The sequence below is a fragment of the Rana temporaria genome, chromosome 13 (genome assembly GCF_905171775.1).
Source record: "Rana temporaria chromosome 13, aRanTem1.1, whole genome shotgun sequence".
Taxonomy (NCBI): Eukaryota; Metazoa; Chordata; class Amphibia; order Anura; family Ranidae; genus Rana; species Rana temporaria.
The window spans coordinates 24,567,585-24,589,935 of NC_053501.1; the positions used below are offsets into that span (position 1 = coordinate 24,567,585).

General features: G+C 40.6%; 1 protein-coding gene across 3 annotated transcripts in view; it reads right to left on the reverse strand.

Moving 5' to 3' along the window:
• Nucleotides 1–707: 707 nt before the first annotated feature.
• NIN (ninein) overlaps nucleotides 708–22,351 on the reverse strand; it is a 176,171-nt gene continuing 154,527 nt past the window's right edge. For 2 of the 3 annotated variants that reach the window (XM_040332070.1, XM_040332073.1), the window contains 2 exons: nucleotides 5,938–6,051; nucleotides 708–2,591 (listed from right to left, as the gene is read on the reverse strand). In XM_040332070.1, coding sequence (XP_040188004.1) covers nucleotides 2,376–2,591; nucleotides 5,938–6,051 — 330 coding nt within the window. In that variant the 3' untranslated portion in view covers nucleotides 708–2,375. Of the gene's footprint in view, nucleotides 2,592–5,937; nucleotides 6,052–18,122; nucleotides 19,722–22,351 lie in introns of those variants that run through there. The other variant, XM_040332071.1, reaches the window with a different exon arrangement.

The following is a 22,351-nucleotide window of genomic DNA, read 5'->3' on the forward strand; positions in this document are numbered from 1 at the left end:
AAACAACGTAAAACCCGACGGCTGTTTCCGACGTCCATACCTTAACATTGTCTGTGCCTCATATAGCAGGGATAACTGTACGCCGGACGTAAGCCTTACGTAAACGGCGTAGCGGGCGCAAGTACGTTTGTGAATCGGCATATCTAGATCATTTACATATTCAATGCGTAAATCTACGGAAGCGCCCCTAGCGGCCAGCGTAAATATGCACCCTAGATACGACGGCGTACTAAGACTTACATCAGTCGGATGAAGCAGGAATTCAGGCGTATCTAGTTCCCTGAAAAGCACGCATAGATACGACTGCGCATCTTTCAACTTACGCAGCGTATCAATAGATACGCCGACGTAAAGGGTTTGTGAATCTAGCCCATTGTTTAACATGAGGTAAATTCCCTCGAAAAGTGAACAGCCTTGTTGCCTTTTACTAAATCAACCCTATTGAGTCAGGAATAGGAGAAATCTTTCAGTGGAAACATTTGTTCTAGTGGCAACCAAGAAAAAAATTCCCCTCACTATGGAAAGCTTTCCTGTATATGCTTCAAGGTAGGAAGTAAAGAAAAATCTCCCCATTGGGGGCAGAAAAAAAAACTTGACTGGTTGTAACCCTTCTTTACTGTATCCAAAACACACAAAGTTTTCGCTATAGATATACTTTAAGCTTACCTAGACCGACTCCTAAATGAAACACACGTAACTTCAAAGGATAACCTTTGCAATGTTTTTAATTACAGAAATGTTTCACAACTTCAGTTTTCCTTCATGTAAAAGGCAGTGCCAGTGACAAATAAATAGACATTTTTTAATACATATGTACGGAAGGCAGTGCTCTATAGAGCTCTACTTACAATGTAAGATCACGGAGGAGTTCAAATAAGAGAACTTTGATTTCTGTCACAGTTGCAGTTTTAGCTCCTCTGAGATTTGCAAATTAATCTGTCATGAACAAAGAAAAAAAGAAGCCTTCGATGGAGGCTGGCATTGTCTGGCTCTTGAGATGCAACTTGATTCTTGTCAACAATGCCACTCCATTGAAGCTGAATAAAGGGTCCCAAAATTCATATTGGTCCAAAAGAGGAGCATGTGGGAACAGAAAAGGGCAATCCGCCCCTGCGGAATAATTTTCAAAGGTACGGGCATCGGGTCTGTCATTCTGATCCTTGCTTTGTGAGTCTGATCAAAAATAAGCTAGACAGTTTGTATGTACATCACCTTTCTGGGTTAAGAAGGAGGCAATTTGCAAAGGAGAAACTGGATTGGCTGTTCGCTTGGCAGATATGCTACAGAGCACTTGCTGGCCAAGCTGTAATGTCACGGCAGCTTATATTTAGAGTGGATGGCATAAATGATCTTCCGCCAGTCTGGAAATGGCGTGTGAAGTGACTGCTCTAAACAAAACATAAGGGATCCCAGAGCCACTTCAAACTGGAACGGAAGGAAGAGGTAAGAACAGTAGTACCATACAGTTCAATTGGGATCTTTTGTTTAACAAATTAATTTCAGGGACTCAAACTGGCTTGATTTAAGTAAAGGAAATCACAAGGGCTACAACAACTAGCCGCCAAGTGTGCCATCTTTACTAAATTTAATATAACACTAATCTCCTGCCCGCGTGTTCATTGACCTTTTGGAATTTATCTAATTTTTCTATTTAGAGATCGAACCCTAATAAAAGGCAGTATTGAGCCCCTGAAACATGTTGGCCATACAGACAATTATTTTGGAAAAAATGATTTGGACTTTAACACTTATGAGTGGTGCTCCTGTTCTTACCTCCTTACTCCAGCACCTTTTAATGACTGCAGTCTCAGTTTTCTGTTGAATTATAGCTCATTATTTTAGACAGAAAGGGAGTTCACAGTGGATGTGTTGCCATGTAAAGGCCAGCAGGTAAGTTGTGTTTTTTTGTTTGTTTTTTTTTAAGAAGGCAGGGTAACTTGTCCAGCAAGTGCTTTGAGGCAAACGTCTATTTATAGTGCTTACATTTATGTATTTACATCACATAACCATATCCAGAGGGAAAAAAAATAGTTCATTCATAGGCAAAAAGGTTTCCATTGATGTGGAAATATTCTTACCCCAGAATCTAAAACAAAATGACCAATAAATATGGCAGTGATATTTGGGTTACATTGCAGTTCTGCAGCAGTTAAAGTGTACTTGTTTAAGTCTCAGTAACAAAAAGGTTTTGCGAGCAAATATTTTTTGAGAATATATCTTCTTCTCAGGCTGACCTGGCAGGTTGATGTCGAGCTGTGGTTTTCAATAGAGTGGGACCTAAAATCCGACTGTAGTGCATAGTTCTTGTTGAGAAGTTATAAGGCAGTTATAGCGTCCATGAATGAGTATAGCAATGCCTAAACCATTAGGTCCCCCTAGGCTATGCGCTGGTGGGAACGTCCGGCCCCTTGGCTGTTCGGGGTTAAGTCCCTCACCATCTTGCTCAGTCCAGAGATTTTCTCTTCCAGTAAGTAGTTCTTTTTGTTTGCGGTTTGCTGTTTTTGCTCACAAAGCTCCAAAGCTTTGAGCAGCTGTGAGTTTTCAACGTACAGGTCTTTAATCTTGATTTCTGCCATAGAGTTCCTGGTGACCTAGAAAACAGATTGGTACATTGTTCGTATAACCGTTTTGTATTAAAGTAGATCTAAACATAAACCTAAAAATGTAGTGTAGGCAACATGTTGTAGCGGAACAGAACCCGTAGGTCCCCCAAGGCTCTAGACACTGTGTTCACAGCATATATACACATTAAAGCACACTTGCGTGCCATAGCATGTTCTCCAGTGATTTAATGTCTGAAGTGGAAGGAAAATGATAAATAGTTTTCAATTTTTTTTTACAAATATCTGAAACGTGTGGTTGTAGAACCACCTTTCACTGCAATTACAAATGCAAGTCTTTTTGGGTATGTCGCTACCAGCTTTGCACATCTAGGAGAGTGATATTTTGGCCCATTCTTCTTTGCAAAATAGCTCAAGCTCTATCAGATTGGATGGAGAGCATCTGAACAGCAATTTTCAAGTCTTGCCACAGATTCTCAATTGGATTTAGGTCTGGACCTTTACTGGGCCATTCTAACACATGAATTTTGCTTTGATCAAAACGATTCCATTGTAGCTCTGGCAGTATTTTTATGGTCGTTGTCCTGCTGGAAAGTGAACCTCCGCCCCAGGTTCAAGTCTTTTGCAGATTCGAACAGGTTTTCTTCTAAGATTGTATTTTGCTCCATCAACTCTGACCAGCTTCTCTGTCCCTGCTGAAGAAAAGAATCCCTACAACATGATGCTGCCACCACCATGTTTCACAGTGGGGATGGTGTGTTCAGGGTAATGTGCACTGTTAGTTTTTCACCACATATAGAGTTTTGCTTTTAGGCTGAAAAGTTCAATTTTGGTCTCATCTGACCAGAGCACCTTCTTTCACGTTTGCCGTGTCCTCCACATTGGCTTCTCGCAAAAGGGACTTCTTATGGTCTTCTTTCAACAATGGCTTTCTTCCTGCTACTCTTCCATAAAGGCCCGATTTGTGGAGAGGACGACTAATAGTTGTCCTGTGGACATATTCTCCCATCTGAGCTGTGGATCTCTGCAGTTCCTCCAGAGTTACCATGGGCCTCTTGACTGCTTCTCTGATTAATGCTCTTTGCCCAGTCTGTCAGTTTAGGTAGACAGCCATGTCTTGGTAGGTTTGCAGTTGTGCCATACTCTTTCCATTTTCAGATGATAGATTGAACAGTGCTCCGTGAGATGTTCAAAGCTTAGAATATTTTTTTTTTATAACCTAACTCTATTTAAACTTCTCCACAACTTTATCTCTGACCTGTCTGGTGTGTTCCTTGGTCTTCATGATGCAGTTTGTTCACTAAGGTTCTCTAACAAACCTCTGAGGACTTCACAGAACAGCTGTATTTATACCAAGATTAAATTACACACGGGTGGACTCTATTTACTAATTAGGTGACTTCTGAAGGCAATTGGTTCCACTAGATTTTAGTTAGGGGGTATCAGAGTAAAGGGGGCTGAATATAAATGTATGCCACACTTTTTCAGATTTTTGTTTGTAAAATATTTTGAAAACCATATATAATTTCCCTTTCATTTCACATTACATAAAATCCCAATAAAATAAACCTTGGTGAAAATTCTGGGAAAATCAGTGAACCAATCACACAAGCAGGAAAAGTTTCTGGGGGGAGTTCTGTACACATTCTGTGTACAGAATACCTCCAGGTGCTCAGCATTTCATTGGATGGCCTTGGGTCATGATGGTGGCTTAACTGCCACTTTTTCATTTGTATGCTACAGGACCCAAGTCATTCATAAAGTCGATCAATGCAGATTATTCCTGAAAAAGTCAATTGTTTTACCAACTTTTGTCAAAGGGACTTGTTGGAAAAGATTCTCCCAATCAGCTGCAGCCCTTGATCAATTTTTGTTATTTTTTTTTTTTCATTCAGCTGGCTAAACTAAGGGTATATAACAAAGGAATGACACATATGAGAGTCTGGGAGGGCTGCACACCCCAATTGAGAACTTTGAAGAAGAAATGGAAAACTTCCCACTGGGCTTTTTAGCAGCAAAATATGAGTCAATTATTTGTAAAAATCACTTATTTTATTTTGAAAAAGATGATTGAATGCAAATACATAAACAAAGATTAAAATATGAGCTCTGGTATATGCAAGGCAAGAAAGAAAAAGGCAGCAGGAATTTATGCATCAGAGGTGATACATAGATTATACTTGAAATTGCATCATCCGATGTATGGAAGTACCCCATACATCGGATGATTCAATTTCAAGTATATTCTATGTATCACCTCTGATGTATAAATCCCTGCTGCCTTTTTCTCTCTCGCCTTGCATATACCAGAGCTCATATTTTAATCTTTGTTTATGTATTTGCATTCAATCATCTTTTTCAAAATAAGAGATTTTTACAAATCATTGACTCATATTTTGCTGCCAAAAATCCCAGTGGGGAATTTTCCATTTCTTCTTTCAAACTTATAGCTAGATTCAGAGAGGGCGTCCTAACTTTGCGGCAGCGTAGCATATCGTGTTTACACTACGCCGCCGTAAGTTAGTGAGGCAAGTACATGATTCACAAAGTACTTGCCTGCTAAGTTGCAGCGGCGTAGCGTAAATCGGGCGGGCGTAATGGCGCATAATTCAAATTTAGCTAAGGGGACGTGTTTTATGGTAATGGGGCTTGACCTGACGTATTTTACGAAAGGCGCATGCGCCGTCCGCCTACATATCCCAGTGTGCATTGCGGCAAAGTACGCCACATGGTCCTATTGATTTCGACGTGGACGTAAATGACGTAAAACCCTATTCACGGACGACTTACGCAAACGACGTAAAATTTTCAAATTTCGACGTGGGAACGGTGGCTATACTTAACATTACTATTCCAGCTATTTGATGGAATAACTTTAGGCCTGATAATGCGTTACGTAAACGGCATATCTGTACTGCGTCGGCCGGGCGTACGTTTGTGAACAGGCGTATCTAGTGATTTACATATTCTACGCCGACCGCAATGGAAGCGCCACCTAGCGGTCAGCCTAAAAATTACACTTCTAAGTCTCTCTGAATCTAGCTATAAGAATATATGTCCACCTTTCGTTTGAGTGTTAAGACATTGCAAATCGTAGTCTACCATTTTGTTGTTGCAACAGGCCCCATCAGATTCGGTCTTTCTGGATGACTGAGTTGGTAGTTTATAATTTTGGTGATGCTTGACCCCCTTCATCCTGCCATTTTGCTTTTTACAAGGCCTGTTAGGTGACACTTTTGAACACATCCTAAGCAATCTGTTCACTAGCTAGAAGTTGATAGAAGTAGAAGATGTAGCCTACTCATGTGTAGGGGGAAGGGTTTGGCTAACTTCTGACATGGGATTAGGGTTTCCAGTTTTCTGGCAGACAAATTACCTGTTCCTTTAGCTGATTTACTTTTTCCTGAAGAAGCATCTTTACAATTCTGAGTTTCTGCTCTACATCGATCATACGAGCTTCCATTTTCCACAGCAGCTTCTCCTGGTCACCCTGTACAAGAGACATGTGTTATACAATACAGACAGCACCAAAAGGGTCAGCTCATCCACTTCTTATTTGAAGGTTTTAGCAAGTACAAGTTAGTCCAGTCTTAGCTTTTTCCTATCTGTCTGAATTTTGCATGGTGAGCATTCCCTGTTCTGCTGCATTGTCTGTAATAGTGATTAACAGAGCATGGGACATGGCCTGACTTCATATCGGATAGCCAGATATTTGAATATACATCTGCTTCTGTGCCCTAGGGTGCTGTTCCCTACACTCTGTACAAGACTGCTAGTGCTGTAAATATGCTCATATAGTCACCAAATTCTTCTATTTTTCCAATTGACCTTATACATTACTTTCTCCCTTGGGTGATTTCGTTGTAAGTTTCCTATGGGTCTGAGGCTGTCCATTAGAAAAACCGGGACCAATACGGAGGATCATAAGGCCATAGGAACAAGACTGACTTTTAAGCTGCATTTTACACATTTTTACCGTGATTTTGTACAGGTCACCAAAGTAAAAAGCAGAAAAACGCCTGTAATCTGTCCAAAGAAGCTCATTTTCTTTTTTGAGCTTAAAGGGGTTGTAAAGGTAAATATTTTAGGATGCATTAAGGTGAAAAAACATCAGACACCAACCGTAGGCCCCCCCCCCCCCCCCGAGACCCCGTTTTACTTACCTCACCCCTCGAAAGTCCTGCGCTCATCCCAGTCATCCTCTTCTGTTCCCAGCCTGGCCGTTGATTGGCAAGGTTGGACGGATTGATAGCAGCGCAACCATTGGCTGGCATTGCTGTCAATCACAGCCAATGATGCAGCGCACCGGGGGTCAGGGCCGAGTGATACAGTCGGCGGCTATGCCCGCCGCTATATCACGGGAGCATGCCCGCAAGAGCTTTCCACCATGAGAGGTGGAAAGCTCTTGCGGAGGGGGAGGGGAGCCCTGACAGCAGCCGAGGGACCCCAGAAGACATGGATCGGGGCCATTATGTGCAAAACAAGCTGCACAGTGGAGGCAAGTATAACATATTTGTTGTGTTTTTTTTTTTTTTTTAACAACTTTAGTGTCGCTTTAAGGGGTTTTTCAGGCTTTGACAAAACGCTAAGATGTGAACAGGTGCCATTGAAATGGGATTTTGCATGTTGAACATTTTTCAGGCATTTGTTTAGGTGTTTTACGAGCTGAAAATGCTCAGGTGTGAATGCAGCCTAATGCCCTGTACACATGATCGGTCCATCCGATGAAAACGGTCTGATGGATCGTTTTCATCGGTTAACCTGATGAAGCTGACTGATGGTCAGTCGTGCCTACACACCATCAGTTAAAAAAACGATCGTTTCAGAGCGCGGTGACGTAAAACACAACCACGTGCTGAAAAAAATGAAGTTCAATGCTTCCAAGCATGCGTCGACTTGGTTCTGAGCATGCATAGATTTTTAACCGATGGACGTGCCTACAAACGATCGTTTTTTTTTTCCTATCGGTTAAATTTAAAACAGGATTGATTTTTTTTAACCTATGGATAAATAACCGATGGGGCCTACACACGATCGGTTTGGTCCGATGAAAACGGTCCATCAGATCGTTCTCATCGGTTTGACCGATCGTGTGTACGCAGCATAAGGGCTTTTTCACACAGATAGGCAGAGGATGGTAAAACCGGGTGGTTGCGCTGCAGTTTTATCACACAGCTAATTTCAACTGTTGCAATGGAAGGGGCTCTACACATACCATGCCTGTGATGCATCAACTACTGGTCAAATGCAGCCATTAAAAAATACCCCTGGGGGGCATACTTTGTGTTTCATTGGTTGCAAAAGGGTTTGAGATGAGCTTGAATTTCACATAAAGCAGGTCAAATGTAGCTTTTTGCAGTGTTTGACATTATCCATCCTCTAAATGCATGGATATGTGGTTTTTACTGAACCTCTACTTGTATATTCTGTTTTTTTTTTTTTTTTTTTGACTGAACCTCCTACTTGACTATACACGTTTTGGACTACTCGGGTTTACTTTGATTCACTGTATATTATATAGGTGTGTATTTCTTTGCGATTATTGAAAAATACATGTTGTGCATCACTGTAGACTCTTATTAGAAGCACAAGAACATTTCTAACAGACTCAGGATTAGAACGATTGGGGATCAATCCTTACCATGGTGAATGCAGGTATAATCTATCCTAGTGTCTATGTGTAAAGAAAAGTGTAGCGCCAATATACCTCAACTCCACTTTGGTGGGAACCGAAAGAAGAGAGATAATATAAGATTGGAAATAATCCAAATGTGTACTTAACACCGTGAGGTGTGGTAACAATTATTTGTAATTGAGAATTTTATAAATCCCCCAAAAATAAATAAATAAACTTGTGAGGTGGGAATAGACACCTATAATGCAAAAATTGTCTGTGAGACAAGTATTCCTGTGTGAATATTAATGTGAACCTCAGAGGATCAACATGCACCTGTTGCCAGTTAAGTCCTGTTAGGAACTTAGGAGAGAGATGATGGTACTCTCAAATAAACACACACTACAGCAATTAACCTGCAAAGGCAGGTGAGCTATAGGTTCAAAACAAGTCTTTTTTGGAAAAACATCTTAAATCATATGGGATGATATTAAATTCGCATAAATTATATATAGTCCAATCCCCTGTTGGGAATAATACATATATATGGTCCTTTTTGATTGTATAAATGCGATGTATATCCTCAGTAGCACGCTTCAATCAGACTTTTACGAGAGAAGAAATAACTGGGTACTCTTACCAGAACACGATGACCCACTACTCATCTTACGATGGGTGGGTCTCCAAGGCTTGTACGGGCCGATTGCCCTCTCTGGTTACCCTTGCGATGTAATTCTCTCAAGGCCTCTCCAGCCTTATGTAGTCTCCAGATAGTGATTGGTACGAGATTATACTCACAGACAAAAGGACGCAGATGTTCTCCAAAAAAAGGTAGGTGATGGAATCAGTGGTTGATCACAACAGAGTATGTGGAAAAAGCAAAAAAAGAGCTCCACATAGTGTAAAAAAGTTACAGTTTTAATGAAAACTTCAAACTTGTGTCACTGAAAAAAGTGAACACTCTGGATAAAATAACACTTTGAACAAAAGTTTTTTTCAAACAAAGTTCAGCAATAAAAATCACAAGTCCAACAAAAAGTTATAAAATCCAAAAAACCATGCAGCAAACCAAAGAGCTTTCCAATCCAATAAACGGACAGAAAATATCCACAGATAATGCAGGTGATGGCGGTATGACCTGTGTACCCTACCGGTTTCGTCGCTATAAGGACTTCTACTGGGGTGTATAAGTAGAAGTCCTTATAGCGACGAAACCGGTAGGGTACACAGGTCATACCGCCATCACCTGCATTATCTGTGGATATTTTCTGTCCGTTTATTGGATTGGAAAGCTCTTTGGTTTGCTGCATGGTTTTTTGGATTTTATAACTTTTTGTTGGACTTTTGATTTTTATTGCTGAACTTTGTTTGAAAAAAACTTTTGTTCAAAGTGTTATTTTATCCAGAGTGTTCACTTTTTTCAGTGACACAAGTTTGAAGTTTTCATTAAAACTGTAACTTTTTTACACTATGTGGAGCTCTTTTTTTGCTTTTTCCACATACTCTGTTGTGATCAACCACTGATTCCATCACCTACCTTTTTTTGGAGAACATCTGCGTCCTTTTGTCTGTGAGTATAATCTCGTACCAATCACTATCTGGAGACTACATAAGGCTGGAGAGGCCTTGAGAGAATTACATCGCAAGGGTAACCAGAGAGGGCAATCGGCCCGTACAAGCCTTGGAGACCCACCCATCGTAAGATGAGTAGTGGGTCATCGTGTTCTGGTAAGAGTACCCAGTTATTTCTTCTCTCGTAAAAGTCTGATTGAAGCGTGCTACTGAGGATATACATCGCATTTATACAATCAAAAAGGACCATATATATGTATTATTCCCAACAGGGGATTGGACTATATATAATTTATGCGAATTTAATATCATCCCATATGATTTAAGATGTTTTTCCAAAAAAGACTTGTTTTGAACCTATAGCTCACCTGCCTTTGCAGGTTAATTGCTGTAGTGTGTGTTTATTTGAGAGTACCATCATCTCTCTCCTAAGTTCCTAACAGGACTTAACTGGCAACAGGTGCATGTTGATCCTCTGAGGTTCACATTAATATTCACACAGGAATACTTGTCTCACAGACAATTTTTGCATTATAGGTGTCTATTCCCACCTCACAAGTTTATTTATTTATTTTTGGGGGATTTATAAAATTCTCAATTACAAATAATTGTTACCACACCTCACGGTGTTAAGTACACATTTGGATTATTTCCAATCTTATATTATCTCTCTCCTTTCGGTTCCCACCAAAGTGGAGTTGAGGTATATTGGCGCTACACTTTTCTTTACACATTACCTTTACAAATATTTTTTGTGTGTTGGCCGCCCACCTTTTCACCTTTTTACAAGTTTGCGCAATATTTTCACACACAATCCTAGTGTCTAGCCTTCTCTAATTGGTCCCGTCTCACCTGTGTGTTTTTGATGTGGTGCATCATGGCAGACCAACGCAGGCTCTGGACAGCTGCTGTCATCCTGACTTTAATATCAGATAAGTTATTGACTGGAAAAAGCATGCATGATCAAAGTTCAGCCCCCCCTCCACCATCAGGCTTCACTAAAAGCATTCTTGTTTCCACATCCATGACTTTTCAGATAAACAAACCTGGCTGAGGATGGCAGCTCCTGTGCCTAGGGCTACGTTCAATTGGGTGCAGCCATTGGCAAGAATTTGTAGATTCTTGCCAGTAGTACTAAATGGTGCCGGCACACAGTGGCTGGTAAAATGCAAGAGCCTCCAATCAACCCTGGGCACAGTCAATGTGCAACGCGGGTTGGTAGTGTAGAATTCTGGACATAAAGATTAGTGTATGTGGCTATAGCACAGAGCGTTTTGTCACCTCTATACACAGCAATTATCTGCCTCAATGCACTTGTGAGACTGTAGCCCAATCCTTCAAAAACCAAGTCTGCCGTTTCGCCTCTCATATCTTTACAGGTTCATCCTAATTTTTGAGTTTGGAGAACTGAATCTGCATAATGGTTTATTAGAAGTTGGACCATGGGAGTCTTGAGATTATTCTCATGTTTTGATTAGTCAATTTCTTATTAATGTGAAATAATTCAGTAAGGCCTGTTAGGACTCCTACTAATGGAAATATTCAGAATGGAAATCTACCAGAATCCCATTCTTTCTAGGGTTATAAAGGTTTTATGAAAAGGTATTCATCTTGCCCCAGATGTTCTCATATAGAGGGGTAGCTGAAAACAGAACTGATGCCCCGTTCTCTCCCCTCTCTCTATTTTTTTTTTTTTTTATAAATTGGAGAAGGTTAAATGATAAATACAAATTATCTTGTGTAGTGTACTTGTCGCATCTCAAAAAAAATCTAAGTTAATTTCAGTAATTCAAATAAATTCATTAAAAGTGAAACTTATTTTATATAGATGCGTTACACACAGAGTGATATATTTTAAGCATTTTTGATGATTATGGCTTACAGCTAGAACAAAAACAAATTCAGTATCTCAGAAAATTAGATTATTACATAAGACCAATAAAAAAAAATGAATACAGAAATGTTGGCTTACTGCAAATGATGTCCATATACAGTATAGTATGCACTACACAATACTTTGGTGGGGCTCCTTTTGCATGAATTACTGCATCATGGACTGTGGAAAATGTTGCATTTAAATTTGAAAATCAAGGTCCCAAAGAGTGAAGAGGCACAGAATCCAAGTTGTATGAGGTCCAGTGTAAAGATTCCACAGTCAGTGATGATTTGGGGAGCCGTGTCATCTGCTGGTGTTTGGTCCCCGCTGTGTTTTACCAAGTCCAAAGTCAGTGCAGCCGTCTATCAGGAAATTCTAGAGCACTTCATGCTTTCCTCTGCTGACCAGCTTTATGGAGATGCCGATTTCAAAAACCTAGTTTAAATGATCATGGTTTCACTGTGCTTGATTGGCCAGCAAACTCACCTGACCTAAACCCCATAGAGAATCTGTGGGGTATTGTCAAGAGGAAGATGAGCTGAAGGCCACTATCAAAGCAACCTGGGCTTCCATAACACCCCAGCAGTGCCACAGGCTGATCGTCTCCTTGCTACGCCACATAAATGCAGGAATCCATGGGGGGAGAAAAAAAAAAAAAAAAAGCCCGCACCAAGTATTGAGTGCATACACTTCTGCACATGGACCTACTTTTCAGTAAGCCAACATTTTCTGTAATAAAAAGCGTTTTTCTTAATTGGTCTTGTGTAACATTAAAATTTTCTGAGATACTGAATTTTAGGTTTTCACTAGCTGTAAGCCATAATCCTCAAAATTAAAAGAAAAAAATGCTTGAAATATCACCTTGTGTGTAAATGTAGCTATATAAAATTAGTTTTACTTTTTGAATTGCTGAAACAAATTAACTTTTGGATGCATCCCTTTGGATCTTTTTCTTTGTATTGAAGTCAATTTGACTTTTCTCAAACTAAACCATGACCTCATGGTTCCAAAAATGAAGCTTGCAAAGTTATTTGTTTTGGCTTCTAAATCATGTTCAGCAGCATGCTGCAGAAAAAAAAAAGAAACCTTGTATCCGCATGTAAGCAATGAGCTCTCGATCGACCTCCCCCCTGCAGAGTTCGATCTATAGCTCTGCAATCAGCCAACCCATGCCGTATGACAACTAAGGGTCTGAATCAGCAGGGTGATGTGCAATACCTCTGCTCTGAGACGCCGCTGCTTACACACATACAGCAAAGATCCCTCTCTGCTGCATGAGGGCAGGAGACTGGCTTTTATATTTGGGGTGTAGCTGCACACATTTTGTTTTAATGCACCTACAATGTATTTAGCCAATTTAACTAACAGTCCAGTTGAGCTTTAATGGTAATGTTTTATTTTTGAAGGTATAGCAGTGGCGGTGCGTCCATAGGGACGCAGGAGGGCCACCCCCTCTGGCTCGCTCACAGCCAGTAAAATATACAGATTCATACACTGTATGAATCTGTATATTTTCGCCGCTACCGTCCACTATTCAGCTGGCCGGAAGTTGAGCGCCGGTCAGCTGAATAGCGGCAGCTGACTGGCTGTGTGGAAATGCCTATCACCGGCCGTACGTCCGAGGATAAGACTGACAGGCGTCTCAGCCAATCAGGTAACCCGATTGGCTGAATCGTCATCGAGGGACGTAGAAGCCATAAAGGTAAGTGCCGGGCACAGTGGCGACAATTGGGGGCTGTGTTTGATGGCATAGTGGTGACAATTGATGGCACAGTAGCTGCGTTTGATGGTATGGCACAGTGGCTGTGTTTTGATGGCATGGCACAGTGACTGCGTTTTGATGGCATGGCACAGTGGTGACAATTGATAGGTACAGTGAGGCTGCAATTGTGTTTTTTTTTTTCGTTTGCTCCCCCCCAAAAATTTTAAGCACCGGCCACCACTGAGGTATAGTTTGGGGGTTACAGCCCCCCTTGCTCTGTCCTTTTTAGCTGTCAATTGACAGGGCACTGGATGGAAGTAGAGATTTGGGCATTAGACAGCTGAATGATGTGAATCAAGCTGGGTGCTTGCTGAGGGTAGGCTCAGGTCTGACAGCGAGAAGAGGCTACTTTTACATTGCGGGCCTTGGATCCATTGAGACCCATTTTGCATCTAGCCATTTTAAAATTTCTGGTCATTTAGGCTAAAGAAAGCTTACCTGCAGCTTCATGTACTTTTGTCAATGGCACTATATGACAAGCTGGGGAGTTTTACTAAAACTGGTGCATAGTGACCAATCGGCTTCCGACTTCAGCTTGTTCAATAAAACCTGGAAGCCGAATGGTTACTATGCAGAGCTGCACCAGTTTCCCCCCAATGCTACGTTTTGTAGTCAGTTTTTTCACCTGCAATGAAACCTCAAGGAATATTTGTGGATGCGAGAACTAGTTTTCATCTAAATCAAATTATTTGGTGATTTATATGGTCAGACCTTTGGCGGCCCCCCTAGATGGATAGGAGACAATACAGTTTGGTGAGGTCAGTAAGGTACATTGTTAATATACAATTAAGGCATTTTAAATAGTATATTCAATATAACAAATTCTTAATTACACCAAAAGTAACCATCACAAAACATCCAGAAACTGTCATTTCTGCCCCGCCTTCTGAAAATGCTTGTTGCATGGTTAAAACCATAGTTTGTTTTGAATCCCTTACCTCAAACACATGCTTTGGTCCCAGGTCAGTGCCTCAATATATCAAAGCCAGAGGATATGCCTGGCAGCTAGACAAGTATTTTCTTTCTTTTTTTATGGCAGTCTACAGCAAGGTTCACTTGATGTACAGCAAGAGGAACATCAGACAAATGTTAATGCCTCTCCTGGCACTGACCCACCCTTTCAAATGATCAATATGTAGAATTTTCTGTCTACAATGCGCCTAACAGAATTACTGTCACAACATGGCAGCAGCTTTGACATTTTCAAGGTCTTGTCACTGCCATAAAAACCACCCTTCAAGGAGGATGCAGTGTTTTTCCCATTGTGGCTGATGCCAGTTGCATCCTCGTACTAATCCAGACAGTTTAGGCTAACCATACATACTTTTAATTTTTTTTTCCTATTAAGCCTGCGGGAAAGAGACATGGAAGTGCTAATGTAACAGCGCTGGATGGGTTTGCTTTGGTAGCGAAATCTGCCATAATGTGCTTAATGGGCATACTAGCTTCTTTGGGTCCAATTTTATTTTTTATTGGCAGTTCATGTCTGCTTTAATGGTTTTAAATATTTAAAGCGCAACTCCACTTTTGTTGAGAAAAAAAAACATTTCCATCTGGGTGATCTACGTACATTGCAAGGATTATAACAACCTTTGTTGCAGATTCCTAACATTTGTCATTCTGAAGAAATCAATGTGTGTTTGTCTGTGCCTCCTGTAACTAGTGGGTCTAATGGCAGTGGTTTCATAATGAACTGTCAGGTGTGCAGCTGCTGGGCACGCATCCCTTTACATACAAGTGCTCCTTTCAAGAGTATCGCTTAAAAAAGGAGATTTTTGTTGCAGGAAATGCCTGAAATCTGACTTGTATGTTAGGCAGACTTCTGGGAAAATTGGTGAGCCAAATCACACAAGCAGGAAATTGTGTTTCTAGGAAGTGGTCAGTACACACTCTGTGTACAGAACAACTCCATGTAGCCATATTGCAATGCATTCTCAGAAAATTACAGTGGCTGCAGATTTAAAAGGAATGGCAATTTAATACTCGAATACAATATGATTAGTGTCTTAAATATGTGCTATCTTATTGGGTTGAAAGCAGCGCAGCCATTGGCTCATGCTGCTGTCAATCACATCCAATGACGCAGCGCGCCGGGCCCGAGTGATACAGTGAGCGGCTATAGCCGCAGGCTGCATCACGAGAGCATGCCCGTAAGAACTTGCCACCATGCCAGCTTGCTCGCATGAAGGTGGAAAGTTCTTGAGGGCAGGACCAGAGACAGCCGCCGAAGAACCCCAGAAGGCGTGGATCTGTGCAAAACGAGCTGCACAATAGAGTATAACATGTTTATTATTTAAAAAAAATAAAAATCCCCTTACCACCCCTTCAAGGAGATATTTCTTGGACCTACAGGTAAGCCTTAATCTAGGCTTACCTGGAGGTTGAAGTGGTCTGTAAGGGTTTACAACCACTTTAAAAAAAATCAAATTGGAACTCTTTATGTAGAGAAAATTTATTATATATATATATATATATATATATATATATATATATATATATATATATATATAAATACACATTACATACATGCCAGCCTATTTAATAAGGCAGTAATAGAGACACTTAGGAGAGCAAATCAAATTTCAGTTTACTATAGGAAATCCCAATTGTCATAGCAGGGAAAATTGTAACTAAATTTACATTTTATTTACAAAACCATCACAAAACATTTACTAAATATTCATAATTTAATATATACGAGTTTAATGTTTCCTGCAGATTGAGACTTTTGGGACATCCTGTTCAGATCATTTAAGAGAAATTTGAATTGGATTGCTAAATTACTATGGATTTGTGTTCCCAAATTCATTTAATAAAAAAAAACCACCAGAAAATAGTTAAAAAGAATTTTATTTTCCAATAGCATCAAAACATTGTCTTTTTTTCCCCCTCAAAAAAAACATATATTACAAACTTAGACAAAATCCCATAAAAATAGGCCCATTAATCTCCATGTGCCTTGTATAAAATGTCTTTTTGTGGAAAAAGGTTACAATATTACAAAAGAAAACAAAAATATACTTCAGGTGGAAGGGAATATCTAATAAATAGTATAAATACATAAAATTAGAAACAAAAATCAGATTCTTTTAAATAAGGTATTTTACACAAAGTTTTTCTACATCAGTAATTACAATGTACGTAAAGTGTCCATGTCACTGACACATAGTGGGGTGGCAATTTTGTGAGCTTAAGTTATATATTATAAAGTAACCTCTACAAGCACTAAAAACTTGTAACATAATTGCAGCAAATATATAGGTTTAGGTTTATAACAGTTAAAGTGCACCTGTTATTTTGTAGTTAAAAATATGGTTCCAAAGGGAAAGGTAGGCACTGCCCTTGCATTTTGTCCCTGGTTGTGAAGATTCTAGTGCAGCTTTCTCAACCAGGGTTCCTCTTGAGTTTTCTAGTGGGTTCCCAGAACAATGAGAAGTGGTGAATTAATTTCCTGCCTCTGTGGGGCTGCAAACTGAGCCTTTCTTTTCTCTGGTAAGTAGCCACAAACTCCAATGATACTGTTGGGTAACAAGTGCCGTACTCCAAAAAACCTTGATGGTTGTCTTTATTAAAAAAAAAAAAGGAAAACTGCACTACAAGTCAAAGCACACAACACGGGAGTAAAACAGCTGACGCGTTTCGCACTATAAATTAGTGCTTAATCATTACTATGATTAAGCACTAATTTATAGTGCGAAACGCGTCAGCTGTTTTATTCCCGTGCTGTGACTTGTAGTGCAGTTTTCCTTTTTTTAAATAAAGACAACCATCAAAGTTTTTTGGAGTGTGTGCGGCTATCCATATTTTCTTTTTCCACTTGTTACCTTGTGCATTGCCAGCACCCTTGATCTCCCGAGACCATACTGATCATCCTAACACAATCTATCTGGAGCAGTAACTTTCTTTCTGATACTGTTGGGTGTTGGTCACTGGAATAAGAGCTCCCTTGTAGACAAAGAAAGAAGGGGTTCTTCTCCCAGTGACCATGAAGGCAACGTGTACCTTTTCTTTACTGACCACTAGGGGAAAGAATGCACATTTTTATTTTTAGTCGATTTGCTAAAAGATTATTCTCAAAGAGCACCAAGTCTGCCACCTTCTTTTATTATATTTACAACTATTTGATTCTAGTGATGTGCAACTATATTTAACCATTAACAGTGGTTCCATGAGACCTGGTTGTTTTTCCAAGGGTACCGCTGTAGTTATAAGTTTGAGAGACTGCTCTAAACAAATAAGACACTTAAAGGGGTGGTTCCCCTAAAAATAAACTTTTGACATCGCATTTAGCAAATAAATTACAATTAGAATCGGCTTGTTTTATTTAAAAAATACCTCCGTACGTATCGTTTCCTATATTCGGTCCCACCGCCACTTCCGGGTACGATGCAGGCGGTGGGCGTTCCTAATTGATGGACAGGCATCCGACCGACGCATCCATCGCGTCACGAGATGCCGAAAAAAGCCGAACGTCGGTGCGCATGCGCCGTATAGAGCCGCACCGACGTTCGGCTTTTTTCGGCATCTCGTGACGCGATGGATGCGTCGGTCGGATGCCTGTCCATCAATTAGGAACGCCCACCGCCTGCATCGTACCCGGAAGTGGCGGTGGGACCGAATATAGGAAACGATATGTACGGAGGTATTTTTTTAAATAAAACCAGCCGATTCTAATTGTAATTTATTTGCTAAATGCGATGTCAAAAGTTTATTTTTAGGGGAACCACCCCTTTAAGCCTCACTCATTCTTATGATGAACATACTTGCAGGAGGGGAGAGTACAGATAGACTTAATCTGTGCGCCATTTGCTCCTTCATTGTCCAGTTGCTGGTTAGGGATCAGGCCAATTGCTCATCTTTGCAAGGGGATAGGCTAGTGCATAGTAATCCTCACCTTAGTCATTGGCCTTTGGCAGTGGTGTGGTACCTGGTATGTGCCTGCCTACATTACACAGCTGGAGAGCAGAGGCCCTGTCCCAATATTTATGACATGGCTGCTGGTCCTGCACAGATTACAGTGCAGGCATGAAGAATGACAACAAGACCACTCTGCAGTAGCACTATAGTTTGTAAAAACAATTTAATGTCCCAGGGTCGTGATTGGGCAGTATAGAGCTTCCCTAAGGGGTGATGAATATCCCATTTAGCAAGTGCCAATTATTGCAGACAGGAAAAGCAAGAGGGGGGGTGTAATTTAGAGCACTTGCAACCATTACTCTTATTGGCCAGATAATTGCATGCCACCATCACTCCATAAAACCTCCTAAATACTACAAAATGATTAAGTTGCAGTAGCACTGAAGGTTTTAGCGAGAGGTTTATGACTAACCTCCCATTAGAGCCTCCATCTGTTTTGTTCTCCCCCTGGGTCTTCCATCTGCCATTACATCAGCACTTTGAAAATGACATCTCTATTACACCCAATAGCCTATTGTAGCAACAGGCACTTTGATTGGAGATTGAGTTCTTTCTTCAAACATGAAAATCTTGCATTTTACCTCGCTTAGGACCCATGCCACACGCACAAGACTGGCTAAATGTAAATCTGAATTTGTCTGCAGCCTCCAATGATGGGGAAACGCACATTTCCTCTGCTAATCAGATTATACTTGCCTAGGTATAAAGTGGAACTAAAACTATAGATTTAACGGTAAAAAAAAGTTACATTCCTGGCATTTGCTTGTGCACTTAACCAAACTGACAAACCATCCAATGGCTAGTGTCATATAATCACATGTGCCACTCTAATGGCAGTTGCAGGTCAAACAGAAGCCAAGATGAACACTTCCTTGGCTGAAAAAGATTGCAAGAAGGCCCCCCCCCCCCCTAAATGCAAATATGTCATTTGGTAATGGTGAAATATACGTATTTTGACCCCTTGGAACATGATTAAATGAATAGGTTCATTTTAAAGAAAGAAATCGTGACAGTGTTTTTCACATTTGCAATATTTATCAGATTTTTACATATTTTAATACAAAGCTTCAAAGCAAAAAACAAAAAGGCAGTGCTTACATTTCCCCTCCTATCTTTATGTTTATTAGACAAAAGGTGCAGCTGAAGCCCTTATTAGTTTCTCATGAACCAGATCACAAAATGGCCACCCCATGTGACTAGAAAAAAAAAAACAGTTAAACTTTAATACTGCAAAGGTTACAGAGAAGGTGCAGCCAAGCCAGCTGGGCTTCCAGCTCTCAACAAGGTTTCTCAGCTTATGCCAGTAGTGTGTTAGGTAGGTTAGCGTTAGGTGCTCGTTAGAAGCCACTTTTTTTTTCAGAGGCGGCCAATCCGTCTGTAAGAGTCAGCGTGCAATGCTCGTTGCTCCGGAAGCAAGGCCTGAAGGGAGAAATGCAATTGGTACTTTTCACCCTGGTTTGACAAGGTTGCAACTTGCAAATATGACACATGCAATACTTTCAGCAGCAGGGGATGAGCTATATGGTACATGCAGGGAAGGCTGGTGATGGAAGTGTGCCAAGCATGCAAAGCCAAGTCAACGTAAACACAAAACGTAAAATCTATTTTTTGGTATGGTTGGCATCATGCTTCACTGCTTACAGACTGTCTGTAAATCTGGTGCAACATCTCTCACCTAGAGATCCTACCAGTAACAGAACTTTTGTTTAGACCAGACACTGCTTAGCTGCCTTGTAATGAGCAGCATTGTTGTCTACTCGCCATGCACACTCAGTCATGTGGCCTTTACGTTGCTCAATACTGCATGCCTCATGCAGACCGGATTGGCAGCCAACTGAAGGAATGCACATAGCTTGCCTACAACGTGGAAGCAAATTACAAGGCAGCAGCTGAAGCTGGCCATAGATGGATTGTCCCCGCTAAACCGGCTGAGATATGAACCATCTATGGGGCAGACTGCTTGTACCGAAATCAATCCATCTTTAGACGTCATTACAACCAGGCAGTTGTGTTTTTTGCATGCGATTACTTCCAGTGGCTATAGCCGCTAGCAGTGATCATTGTTCCCCGCCAGCAGGGATGGCTCCCCACAGCAGAACACAATTGCGCTGCGGGAGGAATCCCCCATCAATACCAACTCTGTTGATGGGGGAACATCTATGGCTTGTCTTAAAAGGAAGTACTGTTACTGGTAGAATCTCGACGCAAGAGCCTTGGTTACAAAAAACAATTTACAAGAAAAACAGTGTGTACAGTAAGGCAGGATGCCACTCTTACAATTATCTACTTTGGGCTTCATGTAGATAGGGATCAAACCCATTTAAGTTTAAAAGGGAACTTAGAACGGTCAGCTTCTTGATTTCTGACCTGCTAACAGGATTTTTTTTTTTTTTTTTTTTTTTTTTTTTTTTTTTAAGAACAGTCTCCAGGCCCATGCCTCACATCCTTGCCTATAGAGATGAGCTCAGTTGGTTTCAGATCCTAGTCTGAAGTAGAATGAGCTATTCCACCAGAAAGCTGTGCCAGCACCCCACCAATCATAGGATGCCGAGTCATTTATGGCTGCTTAGGATTGGTAAGGGCATTGCGACAGCTTCCTGATGGGATAATTCAGTTGGGGCTCACATAAGGATCCAAATATGCCTGAGCTCATCCTTACTTTCCAACTCAGGAAACCTATGCCAGTGAAGTGGAGACTTCAGACCTGCATACTTGTCATGGGTGAGCAACTCACCAAGCAGGGAAGCAAAAATGGATACTAGTTATAAAAAAAAAAAAAAAAAAAAAGCCAGTACAGCCAGGCTACTCAATTCATGACCAGTTCACCTTAACTCATGGTACATTCATCTTTGAAATACCTGAAAGGTGCAAGAGAACCTCTGTTCACCATGATTGAGGGGGGGGGGGGGGTCAGACACTTAAAAATACATGGGGCAAAAAGCACACAGCTGTGTACATTTCCCATGCACGTATATTCTACACTATAAATAGAAGAAACCTGCACCTGCCAACATGCATCAAATCAAGGTTGGTTTTGCAGGAAGTCAATTAGTTTGGATTTAATACCCAAAAATGTGAAGTCCCGTCAACTTCCAAATAAGCAACAAAAAGTCACAGGAAGTGGTAAACTCTCTACCTATAATATGTTACAATATTACTGGTGCTAAAGGGCCACTTAAAAGAGTTTTGTAAATGTTTAGCAGATTACCAGGACTAATGTTATTTATAAAAAGTTGTATAAGTAGGGAGGAAAAAAATTATACTTTAGTGGAATCCCTGAGCTGGGAAAAAGTAAAAGGTGTGTTGGTAATCCTTTGGCCCTATTATCAATTAGCTTAGGCCAACGTTTGCGCAGCATGTTAATATCTATTTTTCTGTGCAGCCCTGGGAACCTTTAAGTACCTTATCCTTATATTGACAATTCTTTCACCGCTCCAGGTGAGCCTCGTGGATCATCAAGGGTTGTTGAACCACCAGGGTGCCGGCAATGCTGATTGTAGCACATAGACGAAAAAAACTCTGGACAGCCGCACTCCAAAATGACTTAAAATAAAGTTGGTCTTTAATTGTAAAAAGTACATGCAGACACTGCAAACAACGAGTACAGAATGGCCATTCTGTACTCGTTGTTTGCAGTGTCTGCATGCACTTTTTACAATTAAAGACCAACTTTATTTTAAGTCATTTTGGAGTGCGGCTGTCCAGAGTTTTTTTCGTCTATGTGTTATTCTTATATTAGAGCTATTTTTGGTTTAGGTATACAGCACATTGCCTGTACAGGTTAAAAAATGGCCAATGAATTATGAGCAGGAAGCAATAGGACTTTAAAATGGCATGAAGACAAATGTGGAAGTTGACTAAATTAGAATTAAATGTTAAAATAAACCTTTATACAGTAGACACTAAAGAAACAAGACATGTACACAAAAAAACAACATCACAGCAAGGCATATGTGTTAGCATTAGCAAGCAGTTAATGATTTTAGGATTTAATGAGCAAGAGTGTTTTAGGTTTTAAAACTCTATGGGCATTTGTCCTAGGGCGACAG